The sequence below is a fragment of the Akebia trifoliata genome, chromosome 6 (assembly GCF_017979445.1).
Source record: "Akebia trifoliata isolate Shusen 1 chromosome 6, ASM1797944v1, whole genome shotgun sequence".
NCBI lineage: Eukaryota > Viridiplantae > Streptophyta > Magnoliopsida > Ranunculales > Lardizabalaceae > Akebia > Akebia trifoliata.
Window position 1 is genome coordinate 7,912,492 of NC_141380.1, and position 21,206 is coordinate 7,933,697.

The window sequence follows — 21,206 nt, forward strand, 5'->3', positions numbered from 1 at the left end:
CGTGTCATCAATTTTAAAGCATAATAGGCCACGTGTCATATAAAGGAGATTCCTCCAAATCAGAGAGGTTGAAAAATGATCTGGCGTGACACTTGGCAGATAACAGCAACAAGAAGAAACCCAAAGTACCTCTCCATCTAACACGTGTCTCTCCATAATAATCCACCGAGCGTCCATCAGAAAAAAACTTTCAAGCGGCCATGCCGCTTCAAAATTTCGGTACAACACTCTCCTTTGGATTACACGTGGTCTTTTCGAGGAGGTATTCTAAATATTGACGAAATATAGGGGTGAAATAAATATAAAACGCCACGTGTCTTATAACAACGAGAGTTCGGGACTTGGTCCCATCCTATTCAAATCAACAGCGACGACTTCTGATCCACGTGGACCAAGAGGCGAACATGGTGGACGAACATACAACGGCTGAGACACAGAGAGGCGGGAGAGTGACCTGGCGTGACACTTGGCACTCGTAGAGTAGATAATAGCAGACCCAGTCCTCTTCGCTCTTCTATAAGTTGTTTCGAAGCTCACTTCTTGTTCTATCCTCTGTTTCCGCCTCCATGACTACGGATGAAAGATATAACAGAGAAGAAATTAGGGTTTTATCTCAGGAAAGAAACCTTAATTTTGACACAAAGATATGCTCTGATACTTGCACTTCGTCTGCATTGGCGTTTCCTATCGACGATTCGAAACCGGGAGCGAATCGGATGGTGAAGATCGAGCTCGACGCGGCTCGAGCTCTTGTAGATTTCAAACACTTTGCTCTACTAGAGAGTGGAAACCATTGCGGTGAATCGGGCAGGAATTGGGGGAATAGAAGGACGAGATTGATGGAGCGAGTTACGAGTGAGTCGCCAATGAGGGACGAGGGGAAGAACTTGGAGAGCTCCAAGTTGAAGTCTTTGGATTTTGTAAAGGTTAGTTCAGTTGTTCTATTTCCTTACTGGTTTGTTTGGATTGCTCTGTTAATTTTTCTATTAAAAAAAAAAAAAAAAAACTTATGATTTGATTGGGTTTGCCATCTGGAGAAGTTAAATTTGAATAGTTTTTTAGTTAAAACAATTTTTTTATTAGGTCCGGATTTCAGGTCTTGGGTTTAATTATAAAAGTGGAATTGGTGTTAGCTTAAGTAAGAAATGTGGGGATTGGACTTTGGAGTGAAAAATATCTGAGAGAAGCCATGAACCAATGAGAGATCTGAAAAGGTAATTACAGGGGGAGAAAAGAGGAGAGAGATTGAGTGATGTGGGGGTTTTTTTTTTGTTTTTTTCTTTCATCCTCATTATACAAGCAGTATCGTATTTTCTGAATTTTTTTTCTTTGTGTTCTATTATAAATGGGAAGTTCTTATTTATAATTTAGCAAATGGTTTGATTTCTCATTTTCTGGACACTTTGTGGTGAATCTTGGCTGTGAGATGTGCTAAGTACTTAAGATCTTGGCTATGTCTAACTGCCAAAAAGACGTAAATTGTAGGTTGAACTCACAAAAAATTGAGAATTTCAATCTGAATAATAAAATATGGGTTCACACACATATTTTTTAATGCCAGAGGAAGAGGGGAGGGAGTGCAAAGAGCCTCCCCACAGTGCGCACACACGCACACACCCCTCAAGGAAAAAGAAAAAAACTCAAAGCATATAATGTTGAAGAGCTTTTGAAGATGTTTGGAAAGTCGATTAAGATGGTTTGGGCATGTACAACAAAGTCCAAATGGCAACGGTGAAAGGAAGATTGTCACTGGCCTTCAATGTGTCCTTATTTTTCTCTATAGTATTTTATGCTTTACATTACAAAGATTGGAAAGTGTTTGAAAATTTCTAAATTGCATTTTTTTTCTTACATTGTTCTTTATTATAATATTTGATTCCTTATGAAAAACCTTCAAGATGAATATGTATTTATAGTGATCTGATTTTCTAACTATTTAGGTTGTATAAGGTTATCTCTGGTTGTCTTTTTTCCATGCCTTATGTGGAACCCAATACAGCTTTGGCATGTTAGAAGTCTTCTAAATTTAATAGGAACCACCACTTACACATCTTGGCCTTGACATGCATGGGAGGAGATCAATGATAATGCAAGGATCAATTGCCCTCCATTTGGTTTGATTTTGGATGAGAGAAAAGAAGGAGAATTTTAGGAAGGCAACCATTGGAGACTATCATGATTATAAGAGCTTGATTTCTTGCTGCTTGGATCCCTTGAGACTACACTAATCTGTCATAGAAGCCCTATTGTTGTTGGTAGAAAACCAATGTCTCCACCAAGGGGGGAGCCTTTAATTGGATAGAGAGGATCATGAACATGTGTATCATTGTAAATATGAACACATTATGATCTGTGTACTTCTGAAGTCTTATGGAATTAAGTATTAGAGTATTCATATAATCGTAAATAAATGGTAAAATTTTCTTGTAGCCTTGTGGGTGCATATATTTTTGTTGCCTTTTCTTCAATCAATATTTATATTTTTCTTGGATTCATTAGGAAACTAGCTATGCCGTTCAATTTAGAATCCTCAATCAGCTCAAGTCACACTATTTTGTGCAATACTTGACATATGTTTTCTTTAAAGCAGGAGCGATCAGTAGACTTTAAACAGCAACATAAAAAGCTGTGCAAAAATGTGCCAATAAAACCAGTAAAAGACGAACTGGATTCTGAATTGCCTAGACTGACCCATATGTGCTCCATGAGCCATTTGTCATTTGGTGGAGGCAAGTCAAAGCAAAAATTAACTGAGGTACTAGAATGTCTTACCTGTTGCACTTGATAGCTATCTTAATGCTCCATGATTTTCCACTGGAACATTTTCTTTGCAGGCTGAGAAGGAAGCAAGAAGACTACGTCGGATTTTAGCGAATAGAGAATCAGCTAGACAGACAATTCGCCGTAGGCAGGTTGGCAATGTTCATTAATTAGATTAATATCATGTTTAGGATTACCCCAATTTCACTCAGAAAATTCTTTTAGTTTCACGTGTTTGGTGATTGCTTGGGTTGCTCAATCTGTGTCATGTATCTATGTTGCCCACTAGAAATACAATTCTCCCTCCAATGGAATTGTGCTGACTCCTTTTTCCATTTTGACCCTGTTTTTGTCCTACCAAACTAAGCCACAAAAAAATTGTTGTAACATCGTGGAAATTAACCTCATAGACACATTGAGTTAATTGTTGTAACCTGCATCCTTGTCCCCAATTTATATTGGTTAATGGTCAATATTATATTTTCACATCTGTTCAAGAAGGCAGGCAACATAACCTTTTAATCCAAAGGAAAATATAAAAAAATCTTTGAGTAGTAGGAAATCACATTGAAGTCTAAAATAGCATAACAACAACAACAACAACAACAACAACAACAACAACAAAAACCTTAAAAAGATTAGTAAGAAAAGGAGAGACCTTTTCTCTTTCATGGAATGTGTCACAGGGCACCTCCTTCACCTGTTGAGCAAGACTAGATCTATTACTAATCCCAATGGGTTGGCCTAGTGGCAAGCTGGACCTTGATAAGCTCCTCAGGAAGGGTAGGTCCCACGAAGCAATGAATTCCTTGGAGCCACCCTACAGAGTCCGGTTGACCCTCGACTCAACCAGTTGCACGTAGGACTTTCAGAGGGGGCGGTGCGTGTGACCATGGGATCAGTCTCACCCAAAGGGTGGGGATACCCATGATAAGCAATAAAAAAAAAGGTATCATATATCATTGTCATTGACGGAGCATTATGACACTTTTTGGGGTTGATGACATGAATTCCATTTGGGAAAAGGTTGATGATGATAACAATCAACCCTTTATATTGGTTAGTTATATGAAACACACTTTGAGAAATGTTTGGTTGCAGAACTAAATTTTCTAACTTCCCCTTGTTATTAGTAAATAATGGTGAGAATAGAAATATACATATTTCTAGGTCATGTACACAACATTCATTTACTGTGGGGCTGTTCTATATGAAGTTCTGTGTTTTGGAAATGCATGGCTCTCTCTTCATGCTGTAATCTTCACTACTTATGTTCTTTTACTTTTTTTCTTAGGCCATGTACGAGGAGTTGAACAGAAAAGCTGCCGATTTAGAATTGGAGAATGAGAGTAGGAGACAAGTATGTCGTACGCTCTTTGTTTCTAGATAACTAGATACTCTATGGAGATTCTGCTTAAGATCCTTTGTTATGCTAGTGTCTTGATCATCTATTGAATCCATTTACAAATGTTTTTTTTTTTTTTTTTTCTGAGAAAAGGAGAAGGAGCTGGTCATGAAAGAGTATCAGTGGCTGAAGGACAAAAACAAACATTTAAAAGAGCTGGTAAGATCTATTTTCCCCTAAGAGAATATTTACATTTCTGATAATGGTTTCCCCACATTTTAGATGGCCAGGACTATGAAGGCTGACATAGAAAAAGCTTCAGAAGAAATTCAGTCAACCCACATCAAGTTTCCTCCAGTGTCTCTGGCTGAGATTCCGCAATTGCTTATATACAGCAGACCCATGTTTCTGCCTTTCATCTGGCCTTCCATCATCCAATCTTTAAATCCTTCTCAAGCACTACCCGGTCCTCAAAATACTACAAAACATGATCCCATGACACCCAACAAGAAGTCCAATCCAAACGAGTCGAAGACTCCCTTCTATTTATTGCCATGCCCCTTGTTCTTCCTTCACCCCACGGATTCCTGCATGTCGAGTGAAAGACGATACAATATTTTTGTTGGTAACAAACATAGCACAGGAACATCTTCGGAAAACGTCGAGAACCAACAACCATCTTTATCCAGAGAAGTTGAAACATGTACTTCTAAATCTACTGAAGCCAACCCAATCCACCACCCTTCTGATGCTTCAATCAGGTTCTTGGCTGACCGAAACAAGGAATGTGGTTTCTTAGGCACTCATCCCACATGTGATAATGGACTCGAACAAGATTCCACTTCGAATGAGAATTCTGCAAGATCTGTTGATTTGGAAAGTATTAATGGAGTAGGTGTGCATCTGAGTAAGAAACTAGTGGATGCAACTGCAGCAGCAAAAGCTAGAAACAGGAGGAAGGAAATCAATAAACTTAATAACCTCTGCAATCGATAACTTCGGCTATGTTGTTGAGATTTTTAATAAAGTTTTGGCGGATCTTGATCAACTTTCTTCTGTTACTGAGCATAATCTGTATCTTTCGGGCCAGGCCAGGCCATGCAAAAGGAATGTTTGGGCTTTTAACTCTGTAAAAACTGTAAATAGAAATGTAGAAGCTTTTGAGTTTAAAGACATTATCCCAGCTTGGCTGAGAGTCTTAGATTTGGATTGGATCTGATATAGTAGTACCCTATCGGATAATATCCTGATTCAATCTTTATTGGGTTAGACCCGATCCAATCACTTGTTGGATCGGGTTTAAATCAATGTTTTGATCCAAAGAAGACCTCACTGGCAATTGTCAAACCCTTTTCTAGAGAATCCATTTTCCCACAAATAATTTTATTAAAAAAATTATTTTCCTTACGCTTTCTTTTAAGCGGACTGTTACGTTTAACACCTATACGTTACAACTTTAACGGTAATGATCACGGACGACCGTTTATATTTCCACCACCCTTGTCACATCACATGCACGGAAAGCAACATTATCTAGTGAAACGGAACGTAATTTAAGTTCTGTACCACATGTTACAAACCACCACTTTTTAGGTAGTCTCTTGTATAAAAGGAGGCGTAGGTTAACCACCTTCCACATCCCATTGTGAAATTTTAACTAGCTTCAATGGGTGGAGCTATTGTGAGCCTGCATGTTTTCTCCTCCTCATCCTCTTCATGGTGGTGTTGGCAGAGGCACAAGGCTATTACCCAAAGACAGCGAAGTGCAAGATAAAGAAGTACAAGTATTGCTACAATTTGGAGCACAATTGCCCCAACTACTGTCCTGGTGGGGATTGTGTTGTGGACTGTGTCTCTTGCAAGCCCTTGTGTAGTAAGTCTCCCTTTGTGAGGAATTTTTTTCCTTCAATTTTGAACCCAATTAATCTAAGAATAATGCTGAAGTGACCTCAGCCAGTCTCATATCACACTTCTTGACGTGAAAGTGTATGGGAATCATAGATGTTTTCATCGAGATAAGAGTGAGAAAGCATCTATGATTCTAATCCACTGTCACGTCAAGAAGTGCGATATGAGGTTTCAGGTTTAGGTCACTCCAGCATGACTCTTAATCTAAACTGTGAACCCTCTAGAAGGCCGAGGAGTCATTTGGTTCAATGAGAACCACAATCCAAGCTCCACGTGATCCTTCGGGGTGTGTGTAGATATTTTGCCCTCGAATGCCCTTCATGGAATGCTAACATCTAAGTCTTTGTGGGGATGTTAGCATGCTTCATATATTTCTTTTATTAATGATGCTAAAGTGATCTCTAAATTGACCTCATTTCACATTTTGTTGGCATAAAGGTGTGTATAATCATAAATACTTTTCATCAAGATACAAGTGAAAAGCATCTATGGTTCTGTGCACCTCCATGTCAGAAAAGTGTGAAATGAGTTCAAAATCTTGAGGTCACTCCAATGTGACTGTTCTTTCATATGGTGTCCCTCAAAAATTCTAAAAGACAAAGTAGAAACACTTTTGAAAGGATCCCAACGAATCCATGCCGACCTTATGTGACCCATGAACGTTTGGCTCACACAGCTTGGTAAGCCTACAAACAACAAATATTAGCCTGATTCTTCATTTCTACTATGTTCCATTGGAGCACTTCTTATCATGGATTTGGGTCCCAAGTGCGCCCATGATTTAGAAAACATGCTTGAATCCAATGCATTGAGATCACCAATCAGATTTATTTTTGGTGATCAAATCATGGTTGCAAAATTTTGTCTCGTCCTCCCACTGATACTGAATTGGCTCATTCAAGTCATCTTGTTTCGGATGATTCAAACTGTTAAATCCATTTAAAATTATTTAATTTTATATAAATAATTACCATGAAATCCATTAGAGATGTTCAGTCACAAAATCTTATTCCTATATAAATATCAAATGTTTAAAGGGCAAAGATAGGTTTACTCATGAAAAATGATTCATATAAAAGAACATGTGATCTCCACCTTCAAAACACAAAATCCAACTGATGAGATTTATAAGTATCTCAATAATACATATCCTTATGAATTATGATAAATCCTGATGGTTGGATTTTGTGTTTTTAAGGGTCACGATCACTTATTTTTCTAAGAGTCTCCTAATCTAGACCTATCTTTAAATCATTAAAAATTAATTATTTAATATAAATTCAGCCAATTTTTTCAAAATATTGGACTTAGTCGTCTTCGATCTCAGATGAGTAAATTTGACAGATAATTCAACTTGATAATCTTTTTTCGGGATCAAGACGACTCACCATAGTCATGCTCTGGGACTAGTTTTTAACCCTTAAATGGTCCAAATGGGTGGATCATGACATGGATAAGTCAGTGGGCCCAAAAGAAAATGCCACGTAAATGTAAGAAGAGAAATGGGAGTCAGGTAGCCCACCAACTCAGTGGAGTACACGATCCTGACTTTTATAACAATTAACTGACACTAACCCTTCATGATCCTATGGTGCTAACGTCCACAGAGTGCGATGTGCCTGGGGCGGTATGCCAAGATCCACGCTTCATAGGTGGTGATGGCATCACCTTCTACTTCCATGGCAAGAAGGACCACAACTTTTGCCTCCTCTCAGACTCCAATCTCCACATCAACGCACACTTCATCGGACGGCGGAACAACAACATGATGAGAGACTTCACTTGGGTCCACTCGATCGCCGTCCTCTTTGATACCCATATATTCTACGCTGCAGCACGTAAGACATCGAAATGGGATGACACCATCGACCATCTCCTCCTCTCCTTCAACCATCAACCCATCTACCTCCCACAATCAGAAGGTGCCAAGTGGCAATCCGATATTGCACCAAGTGTCAGCATCACTCGAACCAATGGTGTGACCATTGAAGTTGAAGGAAATTTTAAGATCACAGCTACTGTGGTTCCCATCACTGATGAAGAATCAAGGGTGCATAATTACGGTATTGCCACTGAAGAAGATTGCTTTGCTCATTTGGAACTAGGGTTTAAGTTTTACTCTCTAAGTGAGAAGGTGACCGGGGTACTGGGTCAAACGTACAGGAAGGATTATATGAGTAGGGTGAATGTGTCAACGGCTATGCCGGTTATGGGTGGAGAAAGAGAGTTTTTGTCGTCTAGTATTTTCTCTACCGATTGCTCTGTAGCCCGGTTTGTGGGTAAGAAGTAAAAGATGACTTGTTTGGTGTGTGTTTGGTTACTCGGTTATGTCTGCTCTTTATGTGAAAAAAAAATAAAGTTGTGGTTTGTTTACATTAAATAACAGCTTCAGCTCTCTAGTGTTTATGGTTTAGATTAGATTTTAATTTTTTTTTAACTCGATAGAAAGAATTGAACTTAAGAGGGTCATTGAACTCTCATATTTAAAATTTAGATTTTATTTATTTATTTATTTATTTATTGGTTAATCTTTTTTTAATGAGATCAGTAATTTGGTAAATCGTGGGATTTGAGCCCGAGTCGTCTATGATATCATCACATCTAAGATTTACCGACTAAGGTAGCTGGCACCTTTGCATTGGGACTTACTTATACCCTATAAATGTTTGGGTATATATCAAAAATCATCTATTGGTGATTTCTATATATTATATTTGAGTATCTTTCATCGTTGACCCAATGAAATCATCAAGCCACACCAATTCATTTATTTAGAGAGTTCATGAAACGAGTCCAAGAATAACATAAATATTGAAATAGTAAATATTTGTAAATAAGGTCTTATCTACAAATGAATAATGTTGAAGTGACCTCAAGATTATACCTTATATCTCGTACGTCTTGACGTGAAAGTGAACCATATCTCAATGAAAAGTATTTATGGTTCTTACCCACTTTCATGTTAAGATGTACTATATGAGGTACAACTTGAAAGCACTCCAATATGACTCTTTACAAATTTCTATTAATCAAATGAAAATCATCCAATTAACAAAATAAAAACTTATTAAAGATAGGGTAGGTTGTTGAGGAATTTGCATTTTGTGTGTGTGTGTGTGTGTGTGTGTGTGTGTGTATGTATGTGGAAGATATATACTATATAGACAATGAAAACCATAATTTAAAGAGTGGTGCTGGAATTAGGGGCAGAGCTTGGATTTTATTGTAATGGGGCAAAACTATAATTAATGGTACAATTGAAAAACTTGAATATTAATAGCTTTGATGAGAAATTCAAAGATTTTTTGTTGGAAGTTAAAGAAAAGACTATTTAGGTCTTTTCAAATTAATTCATGAGAGAAAACCTATTCAAGAGACAATGTAATCTTCAAAAATTGTAAGGGGGGCTGGGGAAAAAATTAGAGGGAGGTGATGGGGTGGGGACAAATAAGGAGGGAGATGAGTGAGTGGGGGCAAATGAGGCATATATTTAGTTGAAAATACAGGATTGTCTCAAAGCTCTATGGAGGCAATTGCCCCCACAAGCTCCTTACTAGCTCCGCCCTAGCTTGAGTAACATCGAAATTGCATCATTTAAGACATTGGTGTGCACAAAACCATAGATGCTTCTCACTAGTATCTCGATGAAAAGCATCTATGGTTTTATAGATACATCCACGCCAGTAATGCCTAAAATGATGTCAATTTCAATGTTACTTCAGCATTTTCCTAATTTTAAAACTCAAAAGCTTGACTCATATGTCCATCAAACCGGAGTCAAGTCGAAAATTTGCAAGTAGACTTGGTTGAATCATATAAAAATATGATAAATAGATAAATAAAACAAATTCAAAATGGATATTTAATTTGTTCTCCAAGAAATATTATAGATAACAAGTTAACTTGGACCTGACTTGGTGCATTTTCGATCCAGCTCAACCAAGTTGGAGAGTTATCTCAATTAGTTGGTTCCATCGAATTTTCGGGCCAGTTAAGTCACCTTGAAATCAAATCGAGTTGATCTGAGTTAGCTGAATTTTGAACCGACTCAATGAATTTTAAAACTACCATGCAAACAAATACATGCCAAGCTTTGGCTAGTTGTTAAGCATTCCCACCACAGAAAACATATTGTACATTAATGATGATCACATGATCATCATAACAAGTCGGATACATGCTTTCACATTTTCAATCTGAACTCCTTTACATAGAGAGAGAGAGAGAGAGAGAAACAAAGCAAACTTAGAAGAACTTGAAAAACTATCTAAAATTGAAAGGAGTTATCTTGATAACTAGACCAGGGAAAACATCATCTGGATCATGGATATGAGGATTCTCTTCCACGATGAACGGGTCTCCGCATTTTTCGCTAATCGTGTTTAGAGTCTCTCCTTCTCCAACGACGTAAATCTCATCACAAGGCTTGTTATTCACCATCCGATCCATTCGAATAAGCGATGATTCGCTTTCTCTTGAATCACAACAACCCAACAAGAGTAATAGTGCTAGGAACAATGAACAATACCATGAGAGTCTCTCTGCCATTGATAATGATTTGTTGGCTGAAGATGAAAAAACTTTTGTTGCCATTCTTGTTGGAAAATTCCAAGTCTTGTGGGTTTCTTAAAGATGGGATTTTAATTTTTTAGGTAAGATGGAGGTTTTCTAAGATGGGTTTAGAGATAGTAAGTCTTGGTGGTGGTTGGAAACTTGGAGTGGGTGCAAGTTTTGAAGGGAGTTGAAATGGCTCTCTCATAAGTGTATTAGGTTGGTTATTGGTGATTGTCAATGTTTGTGTGTGAAAGAGAGTAATAAGTAGGTTTTAATTGGTTTTTCATTTTTAAATTTTAGGACCCACCAAATTTGTACAGACAGGTGGATGGAAAAATCAATGTGTTTTGGTTTTATCTCATATTTTTTATGAAGAGAATGAATCTTTTTTAGGTAAGGATGGAGAAAAAATGGATTCGGGTCTTCGATTAGATCAAAGAGTTGACAAATTGGGTGGGACTCTGATTCAAATTGGTTTGAGTAATTGATATTAATCATAGTTTGTGTTTATGGTCCAACAACTCCACACTAGGGGTGGTGGGTTTGTTTTCAATAATAATTTGGACAGTCAATGGGACAGGCCCCGACCCCTTATACTTTTTCACATCCCGAAAATGTTGGGATCGAAATATGATTCTTAAATTAAATCTCGAATTAATAGATGCGAACAAAGAGAATGATGATGGTGAACCCGATTAGTGGGGTTAGTCGTACAATACAAATTCAGGTCATTTGCGCCCACTTTGGCACCCCTAAAACTAAAAGGTTTATGTTTTTATGGTGCATAGAACATCAATCTCAATCAAGCAATTTTATAATTATGTGATGTTTAGTAGTTTGATTACATTGGATCTGGTGTAAGGGCTCTTCTATGATTATCTTCTTCAAGTTGTCGGATGCCTCTTACCGTATCCCTTAATTCGTTGAAGCCAACATCTTGGGTAATCCTTCTCGATAAGATCAATTATGGGTAAAAACCATAGTATCATAGGATTTTTATATAATTATATCAATTAATTAACATTTAAAATAATCCACCAAGAGTTTGCCATGGTCATGACTTCAAGTCTCTTCATGTCGTTCTAATAAAAAAGTTGTGTGTACTATGTGGGTTGGTCCACAGAATGGGGCCAAGTCATGCTAGAGCCTGACCCCATTAACGGCCCTGTGCATAAGAGATCATGTACGTCCACAACTGACCAGACTAAGAGTTAAATCCAAGTTTACTTTTCAACTTTAAGCCATGTTGGGTACATTGTAAAGTTCCGCAAGTGAATTTGACTGTTTTGAGGGTGTTTCTTTCAATCTTTTTTAAGTGTCTCAAAATGATGAAATCTAATGACATATTGCAACATTTTCAGTCGTAGAAAACTTTTTCAATTTTAATGACATTCTAGGTACTTGGTTGATTATAAATTTGAAGTTTACACAATTTACGAACTCCTCTCACATAAGCTCACCTCGAGCACTAATCTTTCAAGCTCAATTTAATTTGTAGAGAATATCGTATTTTGATGCGAGATCAAGGTTGAAAAGAGAGAGAGAGAGAGAGAGATAATCGTACAATAATCTTTCACAACTAAAAGTGTTGCAATTTTTTTGTTAGGTTTTAATCCTTCCCTTCCCGTGGTTGGGTCTTATAATATTTTGCAAGGTCATTCTATTTGCACCCACCATGTATGCTCAATACCCCCATCCCACTCATGCAGCCTACTTTTCTCATAAATAATAGGGTCTTACATAGTCCTCATAATCTGTCTCTCTTTTTCTATATGTTTTTTTTTACGCTTTCTTCACATAATCATATAAAATCATAAATATATGTCCTTGTGTATCCCAAAGCAAAGGATCTATGATTTTGTGAAGGGAGCGTACAAAAAAAAAGAGTCAAATTATCACGACTCAGGTCTTATATTGTCTTATTGAAAATATTTTTGGCATGACTTGAGAAGAAATGTGACCAATATCATTTTGGTATGGGAAAGCAGACTAGTGCAATTTGGTTGAAATGACTGCAATGCATTTAATTTTCTAAGTCACATAAAAAGTGAGCTTATATTTATTCACCAACTATTTTTTTAACACATCACCTAATGAAATTATATATGACACACCGCATGGAACATACATTAACTTTAAAAGAGAGTTATCAAACTAAAGATGGAAAAAAGGGAACCGTTGCCAATTCTGATTCAAAGTAGCCGACTCAAAGATTAGTCGAGTGCTCTAAGAGGCTCGGACCCTTGTTGGCAATCACTCGTTTAATTCTTGAAAATTTCATGAATTTTTTATTTTTTCCAATGAAAGTATTATTCTTTGGATTATTGAACTATTTTGAATAATTCATGAATTTTAAGTTTGAAAAGAATAAAACACGTTTTTTACGAATTTTTATAAAACTCAGTAAAAAAAAAATGCTACCATAACTTGTTGTATGTGGCAAAGTGTAAACTTATAAGTTGTGATGTGTAACACAAGTCGACTTTGAAGAGGCCAAGTTTCAAAATTTTGGAAGAATTCACATTTTTACGTGACAAAGGTCATTTTTATCTTTAAAAAAATAATGACATGACTAGGTACATTTATTTGAGATTATACCTGAATTTTCCAAATTGATGATTTGTCCCTTGACTTTGGTCTTCTTGTAAAAATCAATAAAGCAATAACCTCAATGTCCTCTTTATCACCACCATCATTATTACCATCATCAATTTCATCATCACCATCACTATCATATGGTTGGATTTTTTGTTTTCAAATTTTTGAAATGAAATGGATAATACATGTATGAAACATATGCCACATATTTTCCATTTATCCAATTTTTGACAGGATTTTTACAATAAAAAATCGAATAGAACTTGAATTTTTCATGAATCGAATTTTTGTTGTATTCTAAATTGCTAAAAAAAAAAAAAAAGGTTGATTGAACAATATACATCCAATAAAACACAATCTTTGCCTATAATTTCTTTGGATTATGTTCCCTTTACTCATGAAGAATGATTCATGGAAAAAAAATACATGATTCCAATCGTTTAAATATAAAATCCAATGATTGAGATTTATCCTTGCATAAATATTTCCAAGATATGTGTTATCAAGATACACATATAATATTTTTTCAAAATTCATAGAATTTCATCCTCTAAAACCCTTAAGGATTGAATCATATTTTTTTTTAGGCCACAAGTTGAGCCCAAGACCCTTAGTGAAGGTGAAATCCATACTAACTTAGTAAGGTTAGTCGGACTCACGAAAATTACGTAAACCTCTTCTAAAACATTACACCATGCGCATCTTAGCAACTTCTCGGATGCAATACGTACACAAGAATGACCAAGCGATAAAAAACTTGGAAGAGAGAATGATTTTCAGACCCATAATGAAGCTAAAAGAATCTCAAATAGACAAAACTCTTAAAGCCCTTCAAGACTTCCATTTTTCATTTCACACCCAACCCTTCTATAAATCCCAAGCTGTTGCCTTGATTCCAGAATCTCCAGACACCCTTAATGAAAAGCTTGAATTAAGTAATCTTTCACGAGCACCCCACCTATTCGAGAAAATTCCCCAAAGAGACCTTTCTCACTGTAACAACTTGCTCTTTGACTACTCTCGAAGCAAACTCAATCAAGAAGCTCTGAATCTCTTTTCGGATATTCATCGATCGAATGTACCCATTGATGGGTCCACTCTCTCCTGTGTTCTTAAAGTCTGTGGCTCATTATCGGATCAAATTCTCGGAAAACAAGTACATTCTCAGTGCATCAAATTAAGATATGAAGTAGATGTTAGTGTCGGCACTTCTCTTGTCGATATGTACATGAAGACCTCTTGTGTTGAGCATGGAAAAAGGGTTTTTGATGAGATGCCTGAGAGAAATGTGGTTTCCTGGACTTCGTTGCTTGCGGGTTATACTCAGAATGGGCTAGCTAACCTTGCATTGGATCTCTTTGTTCAAATGCAATTCGAGGGAGTTAGGCCGAACCCATTTACTTTTGCCAGCATTATTGCGGCTTCAGCGGCAAATGGTACAGTTGAGAAGGGAATTCAAGTTCATAGCAAGGTTATAAAACTTGGGTTTGAGTCAACCACATTTGTGGGCAATTCTTTGATAAATATGTATTCTAAGTCGGGTCGAATTGGAGAAGCTAGAGTAGTGTTTGAGAGTATGGAGAACAAGGATGCAATTTCTTGGAACGGTATGATCGCGGGATTTGTTCTGAATGGGTGTGATTTTGAAGCATTGGAACTGTTTTATCGGATGAGACTTGCGGGTATGAAGCTGACCCAATTGATTTTTGCGACAGTTATTAAGTTGTGTACTAACCTCAAAGAATTGAGTTTTGCAAGGCAGATACATTCCCGGGTTCTAAAAAATGGGTTTGAATATGATCTCAATATTAGAACAGCTCTATGGTAGCTTATAATAAGTGCAGAGAAATGGATGGTGCATTCAGTTTGTTCTCAACAATGTACGGAGTTCAAAGTGTGGTGACATGGACGGCCATGATTTGTGGGTACTTGCAGAATGGTGGGACTGAAGAAGCGGCAAATCTCTTTTGCCAAATGAGAAGGGAAGGCGTTAAGCCAAACCATTTCACGTATTCAACCATCCTTACAGCTTCTCCTGTAATTTCAGCCTTGCAAATCCATGCACAAGTCATCAAAACTAATTACGAGAGCTCACCTTCAGTAGGAACTGCACTACTAGACACCTATATTAAACTTGGGAATATGCAAGAGGCTGCAACTGTTTTCGGACTAATTGATGAGAAAGACATTGTTGCATGGTCAGCAATGCTAGCTGGATATGCCCAAATAGGAGACTCGGGGGGTGCTGTGAAGCTTTTCCGAGAGATGCTCAAAGAGGGAGCTAAGCCAAATGAGTTTACTTTCTCTAGTGTCATCAATGCATGTGCCGGCCCTATGGCGGCAGTGGAACATGGGAAACAATGTCATGGGATTTCTATCAAATCTGGGTTACATAATGCTTTGTGCGTAAGTAGTGCTCTTGTTACCATGTATGCGAAGAGAGGGAGTGTAGAAAGCGCTCACAATGTTTTTGAGAAGCAACATGAGAGAGACTTGATCTCATGGAATTCGATGATTTCTTGCTATGCACAGCATGGTTATGGGAGGAAGGCTCTTGATATCTTTGATGAAATGAAGAAACGGGGCCTAGAAATGGACGGTATTACCTTCATTGGTGTGATTTCTGCCTGTACACATGCAGGACTAGTTGATGAAGGTCAAAGATACTTTGATTCAATGGTCAAAGATCATCATGTTAATCCAACGATGGAGCATTATGCTTGCATGGTAGATCTTTATAGCCGAGCTGGCAAACTTGAAAAAGCCATGGAACTCATAAGAGGGATGCCATTTCCGGCAGGTGCAACGGTGTGGCGAACTCTGTTGGGTGCTTGTCGGGTTCACCTCAATTTAGAGCTCGGGAAGATCGCAGGAGAAAAACTCATTTCGCTCGAACCACAAGACTCAGCCGCTTATGTGCTGCTATCGAATATCTACTCGGCAGCTGGGAAATGGGAAGAGAGAGCCAAGGTGAGGAAGTTGATGGATGAGAGGAAAGTGAAAAAAGAAGCTGGGTACAGTTGGATCGAGGTAAAGAACAAGACTCATTCATTCAAGGCATGTGATCGGTCACATACCTCATCGAAGAGTATATATGCAAAACTCGAGGAATTGGGTATCCGACTGAAGGATGTCGGGTACCGCCCAGACACGAGTTTTGTGCTTCATGACATAGAAGAAGAATACAAGGAAGCCATTCTTTCTCAACATAGTGAAAGGTTGGCTATTGCTTTTGGATTAATAGCGACACCTCCTAGAACTCCTCTTCAGATTGTGAAAAACCTTAGGGTGTGTGGAGACTGCCATACTGTTTTTAAGTTAATTTCAAAGATGGAGGGGAGAGACATTGTTGTGAGGGATTCAAACCGCTTCCACCACTTCAAGGAAGGTTCTTGCTCTTGTGGGGATTACTGGTGATCCTGTAAGCAGTGGAAAATGGATTTTACCATTTTGAAAATGTTCCGAACTTTTTGGGTCAAAATATCATCTACAATTAGAGAACAAAGATGCCATGCAGCTAATCTTCGCTGTGAAGAACATTTTCTCTCAGACCAAACATGTCATAGAGATGAGACACACAAGCATTTGATTCTTGAATGTGAAGCGTCCATGGCTTAATTCAAGGCCTAATGAGCAAGCCAGGTGGATTTATAGTAAGCGGTTGAACGAAGTTGAGAGAATAGATAGAAGGGCATGTCTTCACCAGAATATGGAGGCATTTTAGGCCAGCAGATGCAGGGTTCTCACTTCCCAGAGAGAAGCGGCATTGGGCCTTGCATGTCGCGTCAAAGAGATTTGGAAGAGACATGAGTAAAGAAAATTCTTGCTGACGATGTTCTACAGGAAGCGATGAACCTTTATGTATTATTGGTATTTTGCTGGTCCCTGGATTATTTATTCTTTCATCAAAAGAAAATTGCTATCTAGAAATACAAAAACGAAACCCCGTTTAATAGCATTAAGTATCGTGGCACATCCTTGAACAACAAATCAAGCGGTAAGCCCAGGCCATGGAGCCTTTTCAAATCCAACATTTTGGGTTGTTCCTACTGAGAAAGGAAAATAAACAAAAGCTGTCTGAACTAGTGATTTGGGCAATCCAAACTCCACTTTCCATTGTATTTCTGTGTTTTCGTGGTGGATACGATCTCTTGAGCTTTCACGGTTTACTTAGCAGGTTCTTGATATATGTAAGAACTTTGTCCACATCGACCGTCCATGCAACAGAAACAGGGGAATAGCCTGACCAAGGGTTGTTCGAATTCCATCTGCACCAAAATGTTTCATTGAAATTAAGTTACACAAACAATAGAACTAAGATACGATCCAAGGAGCACATTGGGTTTAATGTAACTTACATTTTCAGTCCTTGGTCCATTAGTGTATGTCCCAAACAGATGCCTTGGGTCTCAACCCTCACAACCCCTTTCTTGTAGGTAAATAGATCAGGCCGGGTTAGTGCCGCAAAGCTTACAGGATCATGGGGGAAAATTCCTGAATTAGGCAACTTGAACAAGTTATTCCATCGAAAGCACCCTTACAGTCAGGGTTCAAAAAACCATCTCAAGGCATTGTTTCAGTTAGGACTAGATGCAAAATGGATACTGTCTTGATTAAGACAATCCAAAACAATGTCACATTCAATGTTTCTTTCCAGGTCCGTCCGAGATAGTACAAAACAAGAAGAAAATAGAATAAACAAAAGAATATATATTGGATATATTGGGATGGTAAAATATGTAAATAGTTACCATAAACACCATCAGATTTCACATGCCAGTCCCTGTAGAATTTGCACATATCGCCTAGGAGTTTGGCATACCTTCCTCTTGATTCCCTTAGCTCACTGAGGTCTTCATCTGAAACAAAGGGCAGAAGTGTTCATATAAGTAGGCTTATATGTCATGCTACACAGTATTAGTATGTGATACTAGTATTGGAGATAATGGGAAGAAGGCAGACTTAAACCTGTGAGTTTTACTTGGGTGGTAATGTTTATGCCAACAACAACAATGTCTGCCCCACTGGTAAACACAACATCAGCTGCCTCTGGATCTCCATAGATCTGCAAGTCAGAAGGTAAGGTTGTCTTCATCAGCAATAACTTGGTTCTTAATCACCTATAAAACCTAATCAGTTTCTGACCATCGTTTTTGTTTAGGAAATCAAATGGATTGCATGAACTAAAATTCACGTGAAATAATTGTGGTTGAACTATTACCATTCTTGGAAACTAACAAGAAGATTTAAACACTAAAGATGTGGTATCTTAAAGCTCGATGAGAACTTGGAAAGTGCATCAAGATAATGAAACAAGAAAATATGAAAATCAGTATTTACATTTGCTTCGGCAGCAGGATTGATATTTCCCAATGCAAAGAAAGCACCACCAAGCACGACTATTCTCTTCACCTTGCTTGCAAAGGATGAATCACTCTTGACCGCCTAATCCAGAGAAAACACATGCTCATGATCTGGGTGGTATCTTCCATCTCCAAATCAAGGAAACATGAAATTGGAACTAATATTACTACTTACCAGAGCTACATTTGTTAGTGGTCCCAGGGCAAGTATAGATACTTCACCAGGAAATTCAGAAACCTTACTGACTAAAAATTCTACAGCACTCTTCTCACATTTTTTTTCTTTGGGAAGAGGTAGAGATAAGTTCCCTAACCCATCAGAACCATGAATAAAGTCAGCAACACACGGCTCTCCTCCCTGTACCATAAGTGCAGCATAGTCAATTCACATAGGTTTGACAAAATCTTGTAAATAAAACTACCAGAAAAAAAATATAAGTTGGACAAGGTAACCATGTGTTAGACAATCTTCACAGGGCAACAAAAAGTTAAAAAAAAATATGGATGTCCATGCAGATCAATCATTATGATTATATAATTTATTATTGGGGTGAACAAGACTAAAGTATTCAAAGATGTAATATGTGAAAAACCCATGCAATGAGGAAAAATATATGAAATTGAAGAAAATCATAAGGTAGCTCTCTTAATTTTCCTGCTTGACTATTGCATTGACACATGGGCGTCCCACATTCACTTATAAAAAAATTGTCATCGTTATTAAAATTCAACCATGTAACATGAGTTCACACAGCAAAGATTGCAGTAGGAAAAGCGAAATTGACTAATGAATATTTTTCAAACAATAAAAAACATTTTAAACAAAGCTTCTATATTGAACAAAAAGAGAGAGATATAACTTCAGATCATTCCTGAGAGGAAATAAGAGCAAGTACTTCATCATGGGGGGGTGACCAAGCATGGGAACCTCAAAACTCTCTACTACAGTCCTCAAAGAAATTATTATGAAATTACAGTCCAATTTGATGAAGAATTGTGTTGTCATTTAAGCACAAGGATCACATATTGACAAGCAAACAGGGCTTACCTTTAAAGGCTCATGGCTGCCCTCTGCCACAGGAACATGAGGTCGTCCTGCAATCTCACACTATCCTTTTACACATTGAGAATAGTAATTAATGATGAACAACTATAAAATGGGAATCACGAAAGATTCCAGAATAACCTGAATAGTGAGCAAAAACATATGCATACCAGAAGCAATGCATTGCGAGTGGCAACTTTGGTAGTAACGTTACCAAATATGGTTGTCAAACCCAAGACTTCCAACTCTGGTGATTGAAATGCCATCAAGAGAGCCATGCTATCATCTACAATAGAATACAGTCCTATTCAATTTAGCTATCAATAAAACATCTAGATCTACAAGAATGTTGCTCATGCACCCAATTAAAAAAGCTAACATGCCTTAATTACTTTAAAAAACAAAACAAACACAATAGACATAATGTAAGTATTTGTTTAAAATTAAGAGCAACTATTTTAATAATAGAAGAATATTGACAAAGAAAACCTTGTGGGACAATCCTTAGATATAAAAACCCTCATTATCAAAAGAGAGATCTCAACTCAAATAAGGTAAACATTTAAAGTTTCCAATCCCTAATAGTTGATATCTACATCTGTTTCTCTACAAACTCTTCCCAATTGTTCCGACAGACCCTATAATTAGTTCTATTTAACAAAAGAAAAAAAAAATTTCATATGAAACTCTGATGCTGAACATACGAGATCAAGCTAGTAGCAATACCATCTCAGAGAACCGAATCAAACAATTCGGGCTAAATCCAACATCACAACAAGGCACATTGAACATGATGAGAATTTCGACGTTTCATAGTTCCACCAATCTATTAAAAGAAACTAATCCCTTTCAGAAGCAAATAAGTTAAACTGCATCAAAATAAGCACAAAATCTGAACTTCTCTACAATTTCAAAAAATACAACGAAAAAAAACACACATTTGCACCAGATAAGTGAAATAGACGAAACGAAGTCATTTGAAAACCCAAAATTTTCAGGCATCACCATATCTCCGCTTTGATTTTAATATTAAAAATTTGAAATCTTGTAAACTAAAACAGAGAAACAATAAACAACAGACAATCAAACAGAGTAACAGCTTAAAACAACAGTAGAAACAGTTGATTTTGAAACTGATTCTCATAAAAATTAAGAAATTCAAAGAGAAAAAAAAAAAAAAGAGAGAGAATCACCGATTCCAGGATCTGTATCAATGATGATCTTTTCTGGTTTAGAAAACAAAGAGGAGAATCCCTGACCCTCCTCTGCTACAAATTCACCATGAGAACTCGGCATCGTAGAAGAATAATTAATGAAAATGGAGATTGGAGAATGGTTTTGGAGAGAGAGAGAGAGAGAGAGAGAGAGAGGACTCAAGAGCCAAGTTGAGTTGGGGACAGGAAGGACAACAACTCCTCTTATGTATGGGTTTCCTTGGTTGGTATAATGTAATCGCAAGCAAGGCGGGAGATGACTCATTTTCAACCTATAAAATTGTGACACGTAATTTTGCTGACTGGACCGCATGTTTTAATTATTTTTTAAAAATATAAAATATACAAATAAATGACGTCTCAAATTCCCATGGGATTTGATTTTTTGATACGCCCCTCTAAGTTTTGGTAAATATTAA

General features: G+C 37.3%; 5 protein-coding genes across 6 annotated transcripts; 3 read left to right on the forward strand and 2 right to left on the reverse strand.

Moving 5' to 3' along the window:
• Positions 1 to 492: 492 nt before the first annotated feature.
• Positions 493 to 5,276, forward strand: LOC147400026 (uncharacterized). Of its 2 annotated transcripts, none has more exons than XM_086445640.1 (6): positions 493 to 926; positions 2,588 to 2,755; positions 2,835 to 2,912; positions 4,055 to 4,120; positions 4,259 to 4,324; positions 4,388 to 5,276. In XM_086445640.1, the coding sequence occupies exons 1-6, from the start codon at positions 567 to 569 to the stop codon at positions 5,099 to 5,101; spliced, it is 1,452 nt and encodes a 483-aa protein (XP_086301766.1). In that variant the 5' UTR covers positions 493 to 566; the 3' UTR covers positions 5,102 to 5,276. The 2 variants fall into 2 exon arrangements, with proteins under 2 accessions (XP_086301766.1, XP_086301767.1); XM_086445641.1 differs by having other exon boundaries at positions 509 to 926; positions 2,591 to 2,755.
• A 150-nt stretch (positions 5,277 to 5,426) lies between these two features.
• Positions 5,427 to 8,401, forward strand: LOC147400027 (uncharacterized). Its single transcript, XM_086445642.1, has 2 exons — positions 5,427 to 5,978; positions 7,621 to 8,401. Exons 1-2 carry the CDS (start codon positions 5,822 to 5,824, stop codon positions 8,301 to 8,303), a joined length of 840 nt encoding a protein of 279 aa, XP_086301768.1. The 5' UTR covers positions 5,427 to 5,821; the 3' UTR covers positions 8,304 to 8,401.
• Positions 8,402 to 10,085: 1,684 nt separating this feature from the next.
• Positions 10,086 to 10,691, reverse strand: LOC147400028 (uncharacterized). Its single transcript, XM_086446636.1, has one exon. The coding sequence runs from the start codon at positions 10,604 to 10,606 to the stop codon at positions 10,277 to 10,279; it is 330 nt and encodes a 109-aa protein (XP_086302762.1). The 5' UTR covers positions 10,607 to 10,691; the 3' UTR covers positions 10,086 to 10,276.
• Positions 10,692 to 13,732: 3,041 nt separating this feature from the next.
• Positions 13,733 to 16,952, forward strand: LOC147400029 (pentatricopeptide repeat-containing protein At2g27610-like). The gene is given in 2 exon segments (XM_086445643.1): positions 13,733 to 14,982; positions 14,985 to 16,952. Coding segments are annotated over 2 exon segments (2,721 nt in total). The 5' UTR covers positions 13,733 to 13,859; the 3' UTR covers positions 16,583 to 16,952.
• Positions 16,953 to 17,095: 143 nt separating this feature from the next.
• URH1 (uridine-ribohydrolase 1) lies at positions 17,096 to 20,964 on the reverse strand. The gene is made up of 9 exons (XM_086445644.1): positions 20,767 to 20,964; positions 19,744 to 19,859; positions 19,577 to 19,636; positions 18,704 to 18,886; positions 18,506 to 18,610; positions 18,134 to 18,230; positions 17,917 to 18,024; positions 17,524 to 17,659; positions 17,096 to 17,433 (listed from the first exon to the last, which is right to left on the reverse strand). The coding sequence occupies exons 1-9, from the start codon at positions 20,867 to 20,869 to the stop codon at positions 17,325 to 17,327; spliced, it is 1,017 nt and encodes a 338-aa protein (XP_086301770.1). The 5' UTR covers positions 20,870 to 20,964; the 3' UTR covers positions 17,096 to 17,324.
• Positions 20,965 to 21,206: the final 242 nt, after the last annotated feature.

Coding starts and splice junctions, on each gene's coding strand:
- URH1 (XM_086445644.1), bottom strand. CDS start 20,869: ATGCCGAGTTCTCATGGTGAATTTGTAGCAGAGGAGGGTCAGGGATTC. Junction 17,660..17,916: donor GAAATCTGATGGTGTTTATG/GTAACTATTTAC, acceptor TGCCTAATTCAG/GAATTTTCCCCCATGATCCT. Junction 17,434..17,523: donor ATGGACCAAGGACTGAAAAT/GTAAGTTACATT, acceptor ATTTTGGTGCAG/ATGGAATTCGAACAACCCTT.
- LOC147400026 (XM_086445640.1), top strand. CDS start 567: ATGACTACGGATGAAAGATATAACAGAGAAGAAATTAGGGTTTTATCT. Junction 2,913..4,054: donor AGACAATTCGCCGTAGGCAG/GTTGGCAATGTT, acceptor TTTTTTTCTTAG/GCCATGTACGAGGAGTTGAA. Junction 4,325..4,387: donor ACAAACATTTAAAAGAGCTG/GTAAGATCTATT, acceptor CCCACATTTTAG/ATGGCCAGGACTATGAAGGC.
- LOC147400028 (XM_086446636.1), bottom strand. CDS start 10,606: ATGGCAACAAAAGTTTTTTCATCTTCAGCCAACAAATCATTATCAATG.
- LOC147400027 (XM_086445642.1), top strand. CDS start 5,822: ATGGTGGTGTTGGCAGAGGCACAAGGCTATTACCCAAAGACAGCGAAG. Junction 5,979..7,620: donor CTCTTGCAAGCCCTTGTGTA/GTAAGTCTCCCT, acceptor TAACGTCCACAG/AGTGCGATGTGCCTGGGGCG.